Genomic DNA, 18,384 nt, shown 5'->3' with positions numbered 1-18,384 from the left:
GGCGACTAGTTGTGACATGGAGTATTCGACATTCATAAATGCCTCCCCAATGGAACACAGTTTCACAAGAGTAAAATGACAACACTTCATTTTTGGTTTCAAATTTAAACTCCACAAAGGTCTCCAGTTACGCCCTTTCAGTTTTGACCTCCAGTATTATGGTAGATTGTCTCACTATGCACTTCTTGCCCATTAGTTCTCAGTGTTTTTCGGTTCAACCATACCATTAGGTAGGTTGTCTCTTGGTTAGCAAGAGACTCCGTCCGGACTGTGTTGGAAACCAAACCGGGCTCATTGTATCCGTCTTTCTTCACCCAGGTGTGTAAATTCAGACGAGAAAATACATTTTTGGCCAGGGAGGGTTACCCTGCGATGGACTAGCATCCCATCCAGCAGGGGGGTGGGGGTATGGACTTGTTTCGGCGCAGACTTTACCTTAACATATCAAGGGTCCGTTAATGCAACATTTAAACCGAAGCTCAGGAAACAAGTACCTATAGGTCCTTTGCAGCTAAGCCATCACGTGACCTACTTTTCATAAAATTATGGGTTATAACTTAAGAAATGCCAGTAATGGAAAAAGCATGTCGAAAATATCAATATGGTCAAGTTTGAGGCCCCCATCATTAAGGAATGAGATTTTATGACGGTCTGAATATTTAAAAGAATAAGAAGATTTGTATGGAAAAAGTTGTTGGAGAGCAAGGTCTTGCTCTCCTGCAACATTTTCCTTACAAATCCTTTAAATTTTCCGAAAATTCAAGCTGTCATATAAACTTACTCTTTAATGCCAGGGGCGTCAAACTTGGCTATGTTGGTATTTTCGATGCGCTCTTTCCATTTCTGGCATTCTTCAAGTCATAGCCCATAATATGAAAATTTTCTCGAAAAAAATTGGTCACGTGACCCCAGCTGCAAAGGGCCTATTGACGACAAGATCTCAATGTTTTGAGGTTATTGCTAGACACGCAATAAGAAAAAAGAATAAAATAGATGAAAGGGGATGGGAGGAGAAAAAAACATTTCTTTCTATTCGTGCGATCATCCCATTGTCGTTTCCAGTTGAGTACTCCTGTAAAACTGTTTGCTAGCCAGCTCAAGTTTCCTTATACAAAGACAAAGAGAAGAGAGCCCCTGGGAACGAGTTGGAAGACCTTGAGAAATATTAAGACAATTTTATCAACTAGAATTTAAGATGTCAGTAAACTTATAGACGTAAGTAACATTCATGTGTTTCATTGTGAAGGATTTCACTAACAATTCTACCCAGAGGACAGTTTTTGACGTCCTGAAGGTCTGCGGGTGTCCGAGAAGGGAAACGAGTATTGAATTGGCGAAAATCTTAGTCCAAGAATCCTATCTTGTGCGTCACTTCTTCACCTTTTCCTCGTGCAAAGGCCCCGAGGGCTAATAGGACAGGGGACTCTGGGGACGAAAATGCACTACTTCCTCATTCCATAAAATAATAGTTTGGAGACCCTTAAAGACAAATTATTATGATTCGTTCAGTTACAACTAAAGCAATTTCCTGAAAATTTTTTTTGCAATATCTCAGTTCCGTCCTACGAGGCTCGTGACTCGACTAATTATCGAAGGTCGTCTTGAGGCAAGTCGACTTCACACATGCATTCAATATGGCAATTTTTCCGTTGTTGTTGTTAACTAGATTGATTTGCGCTTCGAAAATCTGATCATCGCTCAACAATGGTTCGTTATATCACTTCCATCCAATGTTTTTCGAGTATTTTCATGTATTTACAAAGCAGCATCGCTATTCCTGAGGTTTTACCTGTCTGACTTTTGTAACACTTCTCTAAGTTTCCCCCTCGAGCTCGTTCAACCCAATTTTATTTACCAAAATGTTACTGGCAGCGTGGTTAATCACTTCGCCACTCCTGAGCTGTACTGACTATGGTTGCAAATTCGTTCTGATTTCCTGGTAATTCAGTAACGAAACCAAACTCTCCAATGTACTGGATAAAGCGTTAAGTTATATTTTGGATTCAGATTCATTGAGAGATTTTCTTTAAAACCTTCTCTGTCCCTCTTCTCTCACCAGCTCTTTTAGTAAAGCTTGCTGATTCCCGCAGCATCCCCGTTAAATCTCAGTTGAATTTTGAATAGTTTCCTTCGTTCATTTTGTAAGGAAACTAAGTTAACAGTCAGTAATGAATTGTTGTGTAGATGTGAGCTGTAAGCTATTCCTCAGAAGTTATTTCGGTATGAACAGTTTAATTAATGCTGTGTTTTTTTCTTTTCCCACAGTATTTGACGTAAGTACACTTGAAGTTGTCGCCTTGCCAGTTACTAATTTTATTCGCTTTCTCGAGCTATAATTAACGGAATCACTGATCACACGGTTCTTGTCTGACCTCAAAATGCAGACTCTGCACTCAGTGTTGGTTTCAATGAATCCTCAGTTTTGAGAAGATAGGTCATAAACTGATTTGGAGAGACACAATGTCTACTCAAGAATGTACTTGTCTAGCACAGTTTCACTTTTTAAGTTGCCGGTTTTCTGTATGATGAAACTTCAGAGTGCGTTCGTGTGAAAGAGAGATTGAGGTTTAATGACGTACTGTATACATTACGTGATGGGAATTTCAACAAGAAGCAATAAAAGCGAAAGAAATTGCATTGTGTCGGTCCAGGCTCATCTATAATTCAAGCCGTTGGCTTCTGCAGGCTCTCAAATCTCGCTGAATTGTTGTTTATAAAAGAGGCGAAGCAGAAAAAGAAACAGCATTGTGTAAAAAAACGTAAACATTTTGGAAATAACATGAATTACGTCTGAAATCCTAGCTTCTCCCCTGGTGGGCCGTGGCGAAATATTACAAATTCAAAATGCGGTTTCAGCCAGGTTATCTTGAAGGACAAAAACCATCAAACATTTATAACTTTTCAGTGATTCACCAGCTAGTCATAAACAAGACAGGCCTACGAATAGTTACGGCAATTTTGTCGAGATATAATCTCCAATATTATCAAAAGTGCACATTTATTATTTATTAGGAAGAGAAAGTAAAAATATTTTCGGAAATGTTTTGAAGGTTAAACGATTTGTTCTGTGTTCTGAAAGTGGTTGTTCCCTTAACAGTGGCGATATATGTAGACGGATAGGCGCCTAAGAATTTGCTCGAAAGATGAACATCAACATTGCCAAGAAACTGCAAGTTCTTCACACATTATTCAGGTATGAAAGTTAGTCTATTGAGTATCATGATATTATATCTGCCTAGAAAATTTGACCGGCTAGAGTGAGTTTTGACAGCTTTTACTTAAACGTATTTCAACCAGAAACTTCCCGAGTGAGTAGCCTTGTCCCTTCACGATGAACTTCTACTAATTTTTAAATGTAACGTCGCGATATCAATATTTTAGCCCGCAACTCGAAGATGATTTGAATTCCTCTTAGTGAGAACATTGTTTTCTAGAGTTTTTAATCGTTGAACACATTATTGTTACTTTCAATAAGTTATATAGTTGGTTTCACAGTAATTGTGATGTAGTGTAACGTACAAATTGATACATGTGGCCCGCACGAACAATTGCGTGACGGGCTCTTGAGGATTTTGCCTTAGGGGGTTTGAGGGAAGAAAGCGCCCGATCGGCGGATGAGTTATAAAAATGTCTTAAAATTAGATCCAAACTGGCTTAAAGTCAAAACAATTTCCCATCGTGAAAATTTCACACAGTTTTTGTGTTCCAGTTCAACTGGGGGAACCTGAAATTTGGGTTCAATCAGAGGGTCAAAATTATCTTGTTGTTTATGTACCTACGTGGGTGGTCTGGCCCATTGTTTTGCCGTCAGTCCCTTCGTAACAGCTGTATACATTTTGATGAAATCACACAAAGTGTATTTATTCAGTTTCAAATTATTGGCATCAATGCAACTGCAATCGACCCTCGTGTTAGTGGAAAGAAACTGCTACTACTTATTTTGTTTACTAAGCGAGATGAGACTGCTTTTTGGTCAGTGGAACTGACGTTTGGAAACTCACAGTGTTCTGTGCAAGTGAGTTATCTACAAAGCCAGGTTGTCTTTCGTTTCCCTAAAACATATGGAACGAAACACGACACGGTGTATAAAATTCATCAAATGTGAAGTTTTTTTTATCTGTATCAAAAAAATAAAAATGATAATAGTAGTTAATTTTCACTCAAGCAAAACACTTTGGCTGCACACAATGCGGTGAATGGGCGTTTTGTTACATATTGCTATTTTCTACCCATAATTAAAGAAGCGAATATGAGCAAGACATTTCAAAAGCAAGATAACAAAAAATTAACTACATTTTAGCATTTTGTAACAGCTAAAAAACGAAGAAAATAATTTTTATCGACACAAATTCACTGAACATAGACGAAAAATTGAAACCGGGCATGTTTAGCTACCCAGCTTCGATCGAAGGCTTCATTTTTTGATGATCAAATATCTGTAGATAATATGTTTATGCTGCATTGCAATCTTCCGATAGCCTCTACCGAGGCATGATTGCTGTGGTCCAATGAACTTTTCGAAGTAAGGATAAGAGCAGGTACAAATTTGTAGAAGATGACTTCAAACACCACTCCACCCTTGCCTGTCTCTGGTGGCAAAAGTTACGTCATCACCCAGTTCTGGAATGTGTTGCGCAAGCGCGGGTCCAAACTTCGAAACAACAACATGTTGAAGCGCGGAGAGGGATGGGGAGAAAACATCGCCAATTTTAACATTTATCCTGAGACATAATGTCTGGTTTGGTAAAGAACCAAATCGCGAAGCAACTGGCGAGGTATTGAAGTGTTATATTGAGCCAACAGGATTATATTTGAAGTGCGCGGCCGGCGATGACATAGCACGTGAATTAGTTAACTTGTTGTCCATTTATTTTCGTTCGAATCCTTTAGGTTCACGAAGAATCTCTCTCCCAACAAAATCAGCGTGAAGTTTCTCAAAGGGGAAGGGGAACTTCATAATCTTGAGCTAGATGAAACAACTCTCTCCGAGCTTCTCGAGTTACCTCCATGGATTCGACTTACAAAAGCTGTGTGCAACAAAATTTCAGCGAAGGTAGGAAGTTGTTATGAGTGCTAAGCTTATTGTCATACAGTCAATATTAGGGTTCACTGACAAGTCTCCGTATGGCGCAGTCGTCTTGCTCGATGAACATGTTAAAGAGAAATCAGCCGAGAACTATAAAGATTTATGAGGTGAATAAAATTCACAAGCCTAGAGAGAAACTTGTATACGTGCCGGTACTACAAGATCATGGAAGACTTGTAAAAAAACTTACAAAGCTTCAGCTAAACTACCGATCTACAGTGTCTTATATCAGCTTCTATTGAGGGCGAGTTGCTAAAATGAAAGTAAACTTATATATTTTATTGTGTGTTGGATATCAAAGGAAAAGTTTTCGTTTGATTGGAATGAAGCTAAATTTCGTTGAATTGAATTATAATTTCAATGCGATTTTCATTTGTATGAATATTGATTCTTTCATTGTTGACTTATCTCTTTGTTATAAATCTATCGATTGGTACAAAATAAATTCGTTCCAAATGGATCAGGGCCAAACAATTTATTGAGAATTACAATTTGGACGAAAATATGAGTGGAAAGACGATCATAGAATAAAACCTAATTTGAGATGGAAATGAATTTTTGAAGAGCTAATTTCACAATAGTTGTCAATAAAAATACAAAATGAATGGTGCTACGTTTTGTCAACTTTTAGCCACTTACATTGCAAGTGCAAATTAAGGCGCAATACTTGTGAATTCTAAATGTTGTCATAGAAATGTTCCAGAACGGATAATTTTGCAAATCAGCCTCAAACATTGCATAACTGCTCAAAGTACAAATTGCATCAGTACATTATAGTTTTTTTTTTCCAAGAAATTGAAATGTGATATATTAAATAAATGCTATTTTAAAAATTGAAATGTGTCCAGTAAATTTTTATAAAGATTGGATCACTGTTGGAACAGGAAATTGGCCCAGATAGTCTTGTTTTTAGTCTGAACTCTGCCCAAATTAGGATAAAATTAATAAAGAAATGTAATTACATGTAAAATTGCATTTTGTTTATATTTTTGATCCCACTAATGTTATCTGCCAACATACCTGCCAGTTTCAGGTCCTCATACTACATGTATGTGTCTGTCAGTTACTATTAGTGTACATCATGGCAGATGTCAGATTAGCTAATCCACCACATTAAATAGTTAACATGGTGGGGAAATATATTAAGCTATGTAGTCAACAGTGTTTGCCAGACCGTGCCATTACGGGAATCCCACATTGCAATCAGAGATGGCCCCCAGAAAAAACAAAAAAAGGGGCAATTTAACCCTTTCCTTTTACAAAGCTACAGGCTTAACATTGGCATAGTACATGTAATTTAAAAGCCATCCCTGCCAGCACTTGTAATTGCAACCAATACAGTCGCCAATGCAACTAACATTTCATCCTAGCTTGGCGACCAAAATTTCTGGTTTAGTTGTCATAATGGCGACTACATTTCTCTGTGTTGATGATCAATAACTGTTATTTTCTCAGACATTATGTCCTTCTAGAAAACCGTATTTTGAAAGATCTTTGCTTCTTAAACATTCAACCTAAGAAAAGAAGTCAATCCATCCTTTGCTTTGCTGTATTGATTCTCTCACTTCGGAAAACTTCCAAATGGCTGACTGTGTTTGAAATCGCCCTGTAATGTATTGCAAACCCTTAATGATTGACTATGTCATGTTTGCCTATGGATTGCTCTCTTAGCTTGTAGTGCACAGGTCCTTGAATCATATAGTATCTGGCGACCAAAAATTTGCATTTGGCGACTATTTTTCACCAATTATTATTTATTGGCCCCTTTCCTAAAAAATTGGCCCCTAAAAGGGTCTTCAGGGGCCACTTTGGCCCTCAAATAAAATTTTCTGGCTGAATCACGGAGTCAGTGAATCCAGTTTAACACACTCTTTGTCTCTCAAGTCTGCATATGAGCCAAATGGCACATTACAACACTTATCTTTGGTTGTAATAGCGTGAAAGGCTAGGAAGCTAGTTGCCCTAGAACCAGTGGCCCTCCTGGTGAAAACTTTAATGAAACACCTGGTTACCCCCAACATTAAATTACCAGTAGCCATTTACGTACATACACTGTACACCCGGGTGAAGAGAGGTAATCTGAGAGTCCTGTATTTTGCCTAAGAATACAACGCAGTGCCCAACACCAGGGCTTGAACTCGGACCATTTGGTCCGGAGTGCACTAACCCTGACGTCAGCGTGCCACCACAACATGATTTCTAATCAGAGTGAAAATCTAGACCATCATTACACCTACACTGTGTTTAACTGTAGACATCCAAATAAATTCAGTGGTAGACCATGACATACTTTGTTTTGTGGACATAGGTGATATGAAACATGGCCTAATTTGTGTCTAAAATGGCTAAATAAATGTACATGTATGTTTCTTTCATTTATAGATTCACTGGACACGGCTCAAAACAGATCCAATTTGCCTGGTATGTTCTATCTCACTGATTGTACTGTATATAAGTATGCACAATGTAAATTGTCAATGTTCAGCATGGTCACAAAGCTTTGAAGAAGTCAGCTTTATTGTTGTAGTGGGTGGATCAATACAAAGTAGAATGGACCATTTCTCCTCATTTGTATATCAAACCACTGAGAACTGCAACAATAGCTGTTTTAGCATTTACTAACAATAGAGAATGTGATGTTGATTTGCAGTACCTTGACCGTGTTGAGGTCAATATGGAGGCAATAGATGGAGATGTCAACACACCACCACCTGGCTCACCCCAGACACACCCACCTAACCCACCTCCTCAGCCTGCCAAGTAAGTTGGTCAGATCTAAAGTCAAACTGGTGTCGCACTTGGTAATACTCCTGGTCAGTTGGGCTTTACTGCACCCCCCTCCCCACCCCACCCCACCCCACTGCTACAGTTTAGGTCATGCTGCCATCCAGTGTTTGTTACATTAAGCTACGGTTGAACCTCCAGTTGCGACCACCACTCGCAAGCGACCACCCCTCCTCAGCGACCAGTTTTCAAAAATACCAAAAGTTTCCAAGTCATATCACTATATTTGGAGCCTCTTGTAAGCGACCTCTCGTAAGCATCTGAGACCACTTTTAGTGCTAAAAGTTTGAAATTTTCCTTTGTTTTTAACCTCCCATAAGTGACCACTTGACAGATAATAGAGCAAAAATTGGATAATAAGGTGTTGTAACATTATTGTGTTCCTGGCTTGTACAAGAAATGGAAATTTGTCAATGGGAAGAACCAGATTTTTTCTTGAAATTGAATTTTACATAAACAATACATTGCATTGCATTGGCATTGGTGCATGGGGTAAGTCTCGGCAGTTACCATTTGTATCTTCGACTTCCAAAACAAAGTTGGTTTGAATTACTCTTGTTGTATATCATGTAAGTTTCTTTTTGTTACATCTGGGTCTTTAGTGAAAAAAATTGCATTATGTGTCATTGAAAAATGTATTTAATTTTGCATTTTACAGGGAAAAAGCTCCTAATAGGTATGGTTTTGTTGAGAAAGTGGTTGATGGAATGTTCGTTCAGATAAACTCTGTGATCATTTCATTCAAGTTTCAAGCTTTTCTTGCCACGTTCCAGATGTCACGTCTTTTTATTCAAAGTACTACTCCTAAGTGGCAGCCAGATGACCTGCGCATGACGAGAGTGAAAGATGAGACAAGAGGAGAGGTGTTGACATTTAAAGAGATAACTTGGTCAACACTTAGGATAGATGCCAACGCTTTGTATGATGTAAGAAAATACAAATATGTGTACAGCTGTTTTGAGAAAGGTTATCCAAACAGTTGTGAATGCAATGCCCAAAGCTAGTCTGCAAAAGAATCAATCAATTTTAAGAAGTATTCTGAATCTACAATGCCTCAACCTCACTGTGAATAACTGCAATAGGGGCAATCCAGATGAAAGAATTTTTTTTTGACTCAATAAATGATATTAACAATGATAACACTCTGAACTTCAATCTGTGAACAATGTCGAACTATGATTTCTCCGTAGTAACTTTCAGCATTGTCACATGAAGGCATTTGTTTAACGTAACCTTTCTTGGGACAGCTGTGTGCAAACTGTGTTGAGATTTATACAATTGCTGTTAGCTTGTGAGGTCATCAAAATTAATACAGTGGAATCTCATTTTTGTTGTTTTCCATGGTTATAAAAAGAAACAGATTTATGAAAGGTTGAAAATTATTTCCAGGAAAAATCAACTGAACAGTCAGCTCCTCTACGTCTTATAACAAGCCACTCAGCCCTACACATTACAATCAAGAAACGTCTTGAAGACTGTGCAGTATTATCTGCAAGACTGGAACTTCTCTTAGATGATATTTTATGGGTCCTTACTCAGTCGCAGTTACAAGCATTAGCTGGTCTATTGCACTCTGTAACTCTGGCCATGTCACAGACAGTAGAGAAAAAAGGACCTCGGGCAAATCCTGGGCAGCCTGTAGGCCAGGCTACCCAGCAGCAAACTCATTATGCAGGATCTATGATACATGAACGAAAGTCTGAATATGAGTCCTTAAATGCACTCTTTACGCAACATGATGTGCGGGAAACATGTTATCACTTAAGGACAGGAAGTATTGACCTGCACTTGTGTGATGATTCGGAACAAAGTGTTGGTGATGGTGGAGCTATGCATTTGCAAATGAACAAGTTATCGGTTGATTATTATCCATATCACCTGGCTGGAACATCACGCACTGATTGGCCCTCTCACAACGAGGCCTCCTTGACACGTGCCTATTGGGTCAATCAGCTTTTGAACGCGTTTAGGAACTCGCAAAGTAACAAACAGTTATCACCTCAAAGAGCTTCACAGACTCATCATCGAGCCAGGAGTGATGTAAGTAATTAAATTTATCTGCCAGTCATTGATTTTCATGGCTTGATGCCCTTCCAGTCCCATTTCTATTTTTTTAATATCACTTCTGCAAATTTGGTGTTGCATCAAGACAATATCACCAGCAGTAGCTGATGATTTTCTTTATTCTCATCACCTGCTTGTTTGATAATGTCTTGGTATTGTGAAGAGAACTTTGACTTTGATCACACCTGGGATTTAATCATGTTGCTGATATCAAAATCATGCCAATAAACTTTTATTCTTTGCAATTTTTGTCCTGCCTGGATGAAGCTTGGCACGAATCCATTCAACCTTTAAGTTTTGGGAGTGTCTTTTTCAATCTGAACCATTCATTTGAAGAATGGAAATTTCAAATGATGAAAGAGATAAAGTTTTAATTCAGTAGTCATAGAGCAATTTTACTTCATTATTTTCTTTCAGAGTTCTCTTGTTGGTGTAAATGGCAAAGAAGGTTCATCACTTCCGTCTTCTCCACTTCACTCCACTCCCTCCTCCCCCCGCACGAATATCAGAAAGCCAAGTTCTTCACATACAAGCACACCTTCACAAGCTGCACAATCAGCGCATTCCATCAAGAGTAATCTTCAACGACCAGTGTTCATGCTTGAAAGTTGTTTTGTGGTTCGCTGCGAGGAATTCTTCATCATGCCTGTAACAACGAGTAGCGTTGGTAAAGAGGAAACAGCATTTCTATCATCTGATAAAAAGGCATTGTACCTACCTTCTGACATGCCAGCATTTCAGCTGGACTTTACGCAGTATTACTATCCTGGGTCTATAGGATCTGCAGGTAATAGAGCAGTTGACTAGACTGTAACACACCTGGCCATCTTAATCATTGTTAGTCTTGTATTTCTAAGGAGTAGCCCTCCTCCAGGAACTCAACTGAGCATTTAAAGTAATTTTAAGGAAGTACAAAAGGTAACAAGTTTGTTGTGGGAGTGAAGGTCTATCAAGACTACAGGTGAATCAAAACTTAATGACAGTCCTAGCCTGACTGTGGTTTGTCAGGTAGTTGGTTCAGAGACGTTGGAAAAATCAAATCACCATGTATGTCTGACAAATGTTACTAAACTGTGAAACATTTGCTGGCATCCCATTCAAGCAGTACAAAAGTAGAGCCTCTTAAGCCCATCTAACTCACAGCTCTCAGCACTTAACTCCATTTCCTGAAGTATGAAGTGGCTGGGAGTATTGTTATTCTCCCTGGCCCCCCTCCCCTGGATGCTTTATCCATCGCAGGTTACTCTCCAGTATTCTGTCAGGCTACCTCAACATTTCTTGCTACCCATTTATACACATAGGTGGAGAGAGGCACTGTGTTTGTCAAGGGTCTTACTCAAGAAAACAACACAATGACCCTGGCCTGGCCTCAAGCATGGACCAGAGTCAAACACACTAACCTTTATGCTACTGCACCTCCCACGTAAATACAAAATAAATATGCTTGACAAATATTGCGACAGAAAATAAGAATATCAGTCTTAATCTGCATGTTTTATCAACAATTATTCCCTTTAATCAATGTCTACACATACATATATGTACATGTACATAGGCTGTGCATAACAAAGGCTAACAAAAAATGATATTCCATGATTTCAGTGCCTTGTCCAAACCTGTTTATCCAGTTGAACCCAATTCAGTTGACAGTGGACACTGCAACTTGTCTATGGTTCAACAAATTCATGCAAAGCATTCTTGGACAGAGAGTAAGTAGCACAGTCATATGCTAATAACACAGACACTGGACCACAGAGTACACAGCCACATGTAGACTTGTGTTATCTAGGTAAATTTAAGTGGCTGTTGCTCTAGAATTAGTTATTATTACAGTGCCATAATGTACCATGAGAAAGAGAGACTTACAATAATTGTAAGTAGAAACATTGGGTGTTTCAAAGAAAGCGTGAAAAAATAGGCTTAAATGGGATTTGAACCAACAACCTTTGCGCATCATTACAAAATGACTACCACAGAAGTCTAAAGATGCTGGAAGGTATGGACAGCTAGACCCATGGTTTATTTCATGCTTTCAAAGAATGAGCAATGCTAGTGGTTTATAGATCCAGTGGATAGTACCATTGATCCTTTGAACAACCAGGTCCTTGTGTAACCATGTGAACTATGGCACTTATTTTGTTTTGGCAAAGAGGACCATTATCATGTCAGTCTTCCAATGGGTTAACTTACAGTGTGTATGAAGATACGACTGATCATCGCAGTTATACACACAACTTAAGCAGTTGTGAAATGAAAGCCTGGAAAAAAAAATTCAAGTGAATATATGAAAGACCATATATTTTCACTGTCTGGGGGTATGTTATGAACTCACAATGTGAGCAGATCCCAGTTGGCTTGATAGCTCAGTTGGTTGAGCACTGCACCGGTATTGCAGAGGTCATGGGTTCGAATCCTGTTTAGGCCCGGATTTTTTTTTCAGGCTTTAATTTTAAAACTGCTTAAGTTGTGTGTATAACTGTGATGATCAATCATATCTTCATATTTTTCTCCGCAGTTCAAATGCATGGTCTTTCATATATTCACTTGTATTTTACAGTGTGTATATTGTTTGCTATGTGATAACACAGTTTTGTTTTCAGACATGGTCCATTGGTGCACCTCAACAATCTAATCCACCCTCAAGTCATATTGATATCAGAATTGAAGCCCTCATGCCAAAGGTAGGCTTATCTTTTGTAGCAAGGTTGTAATAATTACTAATTGGAAATCAACATTCGAAGGAAATTTAGTTTGAATTCTACTACTGCCATTAATCACTCTCAATTTCTGTAAGGTGACATTTGATTTGAAACCAAGTCCCCTCAGTTATAGCCTAAAATACAGATGTATTTCCTGACTGTCGCTTGGTTCTGCGGAACCAAGTGACAGCTAGAAATATGTCTGCATTCACAGCCTACCTCAGTTATCACCTCATGGAAATCTTGAGCTGGTAATCTTAGTGTAGCTTCTACAGTGTTATGTGTTCTTCATCTAATGCCTATGATTTTGGCCTGGTAGTAAATAAAGAGAAATTTAAACTAATTGATGAAGAAGGTCGCCTAGACCTACTTATGACCTTTCACCTTTTTTCAGATCATTATCCCTTGCCTAAGTGAACCTTGTGCAGCATACAAAGATTCTCGGCCCCAGGCCCTCCAGATCCAAATGTCTCAAGTGTTCATCACGAATTCAAGGACTGGTTACAAGTCCACCCAGACAGACATGTTAATGTTTCTTCATCCGTTCCTGGGCTCCAGGATATACACCGATTTTGAAAACTTCCCTTCCATATCGGGAGATGTCCAACCACTGCCAAACTCCTCGTGGGTGAATGATTGCAGTTTGTTGGCAAATTCTGCGAAGATTGATAAACATTTGAACGGTGTTTGTCAAGACACATTTGGAACGCATCAGCCATCACAGGTATTGTTTGTTTGTTTGCATTATTATTATTATTATTATTGTTATTATTATTATTGTTATTGTTATTGTTATTGTTATTATTATTTGTAGTTGGCATCACAATACGATGTTTAGACTACTTATAAAGTTTTTTATTGGGCTAATTTTTTGTCACATTTTCTGGAAGCTGAGCCATTATTTTGTTTTTCATCTTATGTCATTTATAACAAAGGATTAATACAGTCTTCTTATTATAGCTCGTAACTTAATAATATTTTCAATATTTTATTGTTTTGTAACTAATAAAATAAATAAAATTATCATTATTACAAATTTTATTATTGTTATTATTTTTTATAACGGTTCATTTATACTTTGCTACTATACAATACTGACGGTACATTACTTGCAATAGTCTTACACTACAACACTTACTAACAGTGGGCTACATACATTACTTACATTACATTGCTAGATAATACATAACTTACAATACATAAATAATTTCTTTTGTTTTTGGCGCTACAATCAAATACATCACCTGCTAGATAACACTGACAGTAATTTACCTGCAATAGTTATTGTTTGTTATTTTTTAAAATGAGTTTTGTTTCATTATTTTTAATATTCTTTACAGGTGTGGTGTATCTCAGCTGAGCAGGTGTGGCTGGATTTCCTGGGTATCGAGGAGGTAAAGAAGCGCCCGATGCCTTTCATAGACGCTGTTCCCGTTCAGATATGGATTGCCACTCCTTTGCCAACCAATGGCGACAACAGCACAGGCATCCAGTCTGCAGTCAGAAGGACGCAAAGCGCCAGCAGGCTTCACTCACCACCCCTGCATCCTAGGTCGTCTTCAGAGCTCGTGTCACCAAAGAGAAAGGCTTCTGAACCAGTTTTAACTACAAAGAACAGGTCACATACGACCGCTCCTTCGCTTTTGTCTACAACCTCTAATGATTTATGCAATAGCGATCCCTCTATTAATCCTCACACTTCTGAGGCCCTCGCTAGAAGGAGCCTGGAAGATGGACCACCACCCGCTTATGAGCCCAGGAATGAACCACACAAGCCAGCCCCTGTTGTGAGGGAACTACCGCCAGCGTATGAGACATTGACCCATAATGGACCCAATTTACCAGGGGTGCCTTTGGAAGAAGCCCCTCCATTACCCAAGAAGGCTCCTATACCTGAGGACACGCTAAATGGCCTATCAGAGATAGAAGGACATGCAAATCAGGAGCTAAATTTAGAGTCAAGAGCTGATGTGAGCTTCCTAATCCACATCCCACAATGTGTCAGTGTTCAGTTGGACCACTTTCAATTCATCTTCCTGTTACGTCTACAGGAAATGTTGATCAAGCTACAAGAGGATTTAGAAAAGTGCAAAGCAACACAGAGTAACGATGTCTCTAGCGTGAATCAGCCAACAGACGATCAACCTGCTTTGTATTTTTCCATTCTTGCGCAAGGAGTAGACTTCAATATTGTGCTTCCACCAGCGCCGGACAGTGATGTGTCTCGTCTAGAGAGGCATCCGTCTCAAAACACAAGCCGTAACGCCAGCAGTCTGAGCAGTTATCTCGACACTGGTGGTGTGCTGGACAGCGGCTGTCAATCTCCGGAAGTTCTCGATTTTAAGACGCCATCAAGAACAGATTCAGAGGAGGCCCCGCGCAAAGATGGATCCGTGTCCTTTGAGAATCACAATCCTAAAGCTAGTCAAGAGCTCACTCCGTCATCACGTCCCAGCTCGGCTCAGTCGGTATCTCATACTTCAGGACGCGCCAGTGCTGCTTCAGCGCCTGATTCTGATGGCTGGCTGGTGGTTCCAGTCGGTGACAAATCCACAGCAGGCCTTGCTCAAAGTAGGACAGATAGCAATGCGAGTAACTTCAGCAGTCAGTTGGACGGCAGTAACCTGTCCAAAACTACCAGCAGTGACAAGGACTGCGAAAAGGAGCACAAAGAACGCAAAATGGTGTCGATTCTCTCTATCGGAGGAGAGGAAGTAGAGGTTGGAATTCATCTCCAAGGATTCGACAAAGTTGTGAAGATGATTTGCCCGGAGATTAAGTTAGAAGAGCTTGGTGTGATCAATTTTGAAAAATACCTCAACAAAAAATCCTTTAGAAGATCACTCACAAAGAGCACGGTCCCGGCTCAGGCGTCAGAGGGTGCTCCCATGGCGTGCATGCGTGCTGAATTCGGACCATCTGCAGAGAGAAATGAGCCGACAGCTGGTGAAAGGGGCTTCATGCATGTCAAAGTGAATGGGGTCAATGGCACTCTTCTCGTGAGTACTCTGAGTAGCCTGGCTGACTGCTTCGAGGACGAGGTGTTGATTCCTCCAATGCCATTCTTAGTAGAAGTGAACAATTCGCGCGTGAGCATCAATAATGATCTTCCACCAACCTTAGTGTCAGCGCCTCTGGCTATTCCAGTGGATCTAAGCGTCGAGAATATCTCCGTCCGCCGCACGCATGATGGCATGTTCCACATCAGACCACTGAGCGGCGATGACTCCCAGGGACGTGAGAATGAACAGGCAGCCATGCCAATGACGCGCCAGGAGTCCATCAATGCCAGTCAACTAAGCCTGTCTGATTCAGCCTCGGTGTGTTCCCGGGCCGAGAGTTTGGAGAATGAGAAACAGTGCCTGGTCGCCCAGATGGCTGTTTCCCGTGCTACTTTGCAGTCGCTGCAGGATGAGCGCGATGCATTGTTAAAGACAATTGAAAGGTTACAGCAGGAGTTGTCATTTTCAAACCGCGAACAGGACTTGTTGCAAGAGAGGATGACAACTTTTCAGAAAGGAGGAAGGAGGGGGTACAGATAGAACCTCGACAAAACTCGTCCTCTGATAGTTTATAACGTGTGTATCTCAGTGACGTCTACGTAGCTGACCAACCTAGTTACCAGGGTCTCTCTTCTTCCCGCCCCTCTCTCGCACCAGGAGGCGGGAAAAAGAGAGATCCAGGGAACCAGGTTGCGTAGCCGGCCTTGTTCCCAGATCTCCCCTCAAGCTCGGAGCAGGCCAAAGAGAGGCCCTGGGGGCCAATGTTGTCTAAACAACGAATATTAATTAGCAACACTATATTGCAATTTTAGTATCAAAAATTCGCACCAATAGCCCCTGGACACACAACGATCTTACAATCTGTTCAGCGCCAAAATCAATGTGTCATGGATGTGGGTGTCCATTCTTTCACGTAAATGACGATTTCAAATTTCCTTAGGAGTGATGAGTTGTTCATGAACAGTTTGAATCGTTGGACAAGACGTTTTTAGGTTGGCTGTGTGAAGAGAATTCCCAAATATTGGCTGGTAATATTGGACAGGGGTTAAGGGGTTTGCTGTGTTGAAATAGTTTTACTCGCCTGCCATCAGTATTTGCGACCACTGTGACGAGAAACTTTGGCTGGGCACTGTGAGTGTTACAGGCTCGGATAATTTACTCAGCGTTCTCGATTCGGTGCGGTATTCTGGAACGTACCGCCTGCGAAAAAGACAAAATGAAATGCCTATTAGCTATGTTAAATGTAAAAGCTATGTAGCTATTTTAATACCTGAGTGAAGAAAATAGTTTTCACAAGAGTGCATTAATGTAAAGCAAGTGAAAATTTCGCGCAGAGGTCATATATTATTGTTTTTTGTTTTTCTTAGCACAGTAGTTTGTAAGAGCAGGCGGCAAAATTTTAGTTGTAATTCATATCCAAATTACATAGAGCTATTTTTATTTCTGAAATTTGACGAAAACATTTCTCACAAAAAAGCGTGAAGGAAATCTATTTTTAACGTCGGATTTATTTTTACAGAAACAGCTATTATTGATGTTTCTTTCAGCCGGCTATATAGTAATATGACGATTAAGGTATTTAAAAAGTCTTAATAATTAAAAATTGTTATTCCCCTCTATCAAGATCCTCATTCCAATGTTTGCGTGACTTTGAAGAGTTAAGCGTTACTCTAGAAATCACGCAATCGTAACTACAAATTTATCGATTACCCGATCGAAAAAGCTGCGATTTCAGAGATAAATACCAACCTGGAAAATTAAGCCTTTTAAATTTATTTTGTTTCAGTAGAAAATTTGTAAAAATATTTAGGGATTACAAATTTAGTCAATCAATCTAGGAAAAATCTATGTACATAAGCTTACATGACATTGAGTAAGATGTGGATATTGCAAGTTTCAAGCAAATGTTTTTAGATATAATAAGTTAGGAGATAAGTTGTACCATATTTTATGGCAAAGTGTTTGAGATTTATAAATGTGATAAATATAATTAAAGGCTATGAGAGATCATGGATGGATTTGCTCTGCCTGACTCGCTCTTTCGGAGGAGGAGGCGTGGCCTAGTGGTTAGGGTGCTGGATTTGTAATCCGGGGGTCCCTGGTTCAAATCCTCCTCCCTGTCACTAGATGGAGTTGTGTTTGGTGGTCCCAGATTCAACTCCTCCACGCTTGTAAATAGCCAACTGGTTAGCCTCCCGCCAGTTGGGATTTTTAACAAGATTCTATTTAATTTACAATATTTGTTTGCTTATTTCAGTGTCCACAATTAGTACAGCAGTACTTACCACTTCGACTCTTAAATAAATTGATTGATTTATTATTTATTTTATTTATTTTCCTTAGTTATAGTCCGCCCGTCTTGGGTTCCTCTCCTTCTCGTGGGTTAATAATACAGTGGGACGCCATATATATGGTCACTAACGGGCCATGAAAATTTGACCGTATTAATATTAACGGAGTAGGGTGAAACCTCACGACTGGTCTAAATTGATTAACAGATATATCACAATTGCACTTCTTAACACGTGCTCTTTATTAAGCATCTGGAATGCAGATGTAATATAAAATTAAAAAATTGAAACTGGAATCAGTGTATGAAATATTAACAATGAAAAGATGAACAAAACTGGTTTGAGTGGCCGTGTAAACGGGCCGGGTTAAAATTATAAAGGATTTTACAGGTTCGAGATTTCAGAATTTGGCCGTATCAACGGGGTGGTCGCAAAAAGGGTTTTGTTATGAGAAAATG

At 39.5% G+C, this 18,384-nt stretch overlaps 1 protein-coding gene across 1 annotated transcript; it reads left to right on the top strand.

Moving 5' to 3' along the window:
- The first annotated feature begins 4,627 nt into the window (after positions 1-4,627).
- LOC110044391 (bridge-like lipid transfer protein family member 3B) lies at positions 4,628-17,647 on the top strand. Its single transcript, XM_020749933.2, has 11 exons — positions 4,628-4,775; positions 4,891-5,053; positions 7,469-7,507; positions 7,737-7,846; positions 8,529-8,796; positions 9,260-9,910; positions 10,352-10,721; positions 11,537-11,643; positions 12,535-12,615; positions 13,028-13,357; positions 13,974-17,647. The coding sequence occupies exons 1-11, from the start codon at positions 4,732-4,734 to the stop codon at positions 16,173-16,175; spliced, it is 4,365 nt and encodes a 1,454-aa protein (XP_020605592.2). The 5' UTR covers positions 4,628-4,731; the 3' UTR covers positions 16,176-17,647.
- Positions 17,648-18,384: the final 737 nt, after the last annotated feature.

Source organism: Orbicella faveolata, unplaced genomic scaffold, assembly GCF_042242905.1.
Source record: "Orbicella faveolata isolate gen_17 unplaced genomic scaffold, um_ofav_v1 contig_2, whole genome shotgun sequence".
Classification (NCBI taxonomy): Eukaryota; Metazoa; Cnidaria; class Anthozoa; order Scleractinia; family Merulinidae; genus Orbicella; species Orbicella faveolata.
Note: the sequence above shows the minus strand (reverse complement) of the source record. Positions and strands in the feature narration are given on the sequence as shown.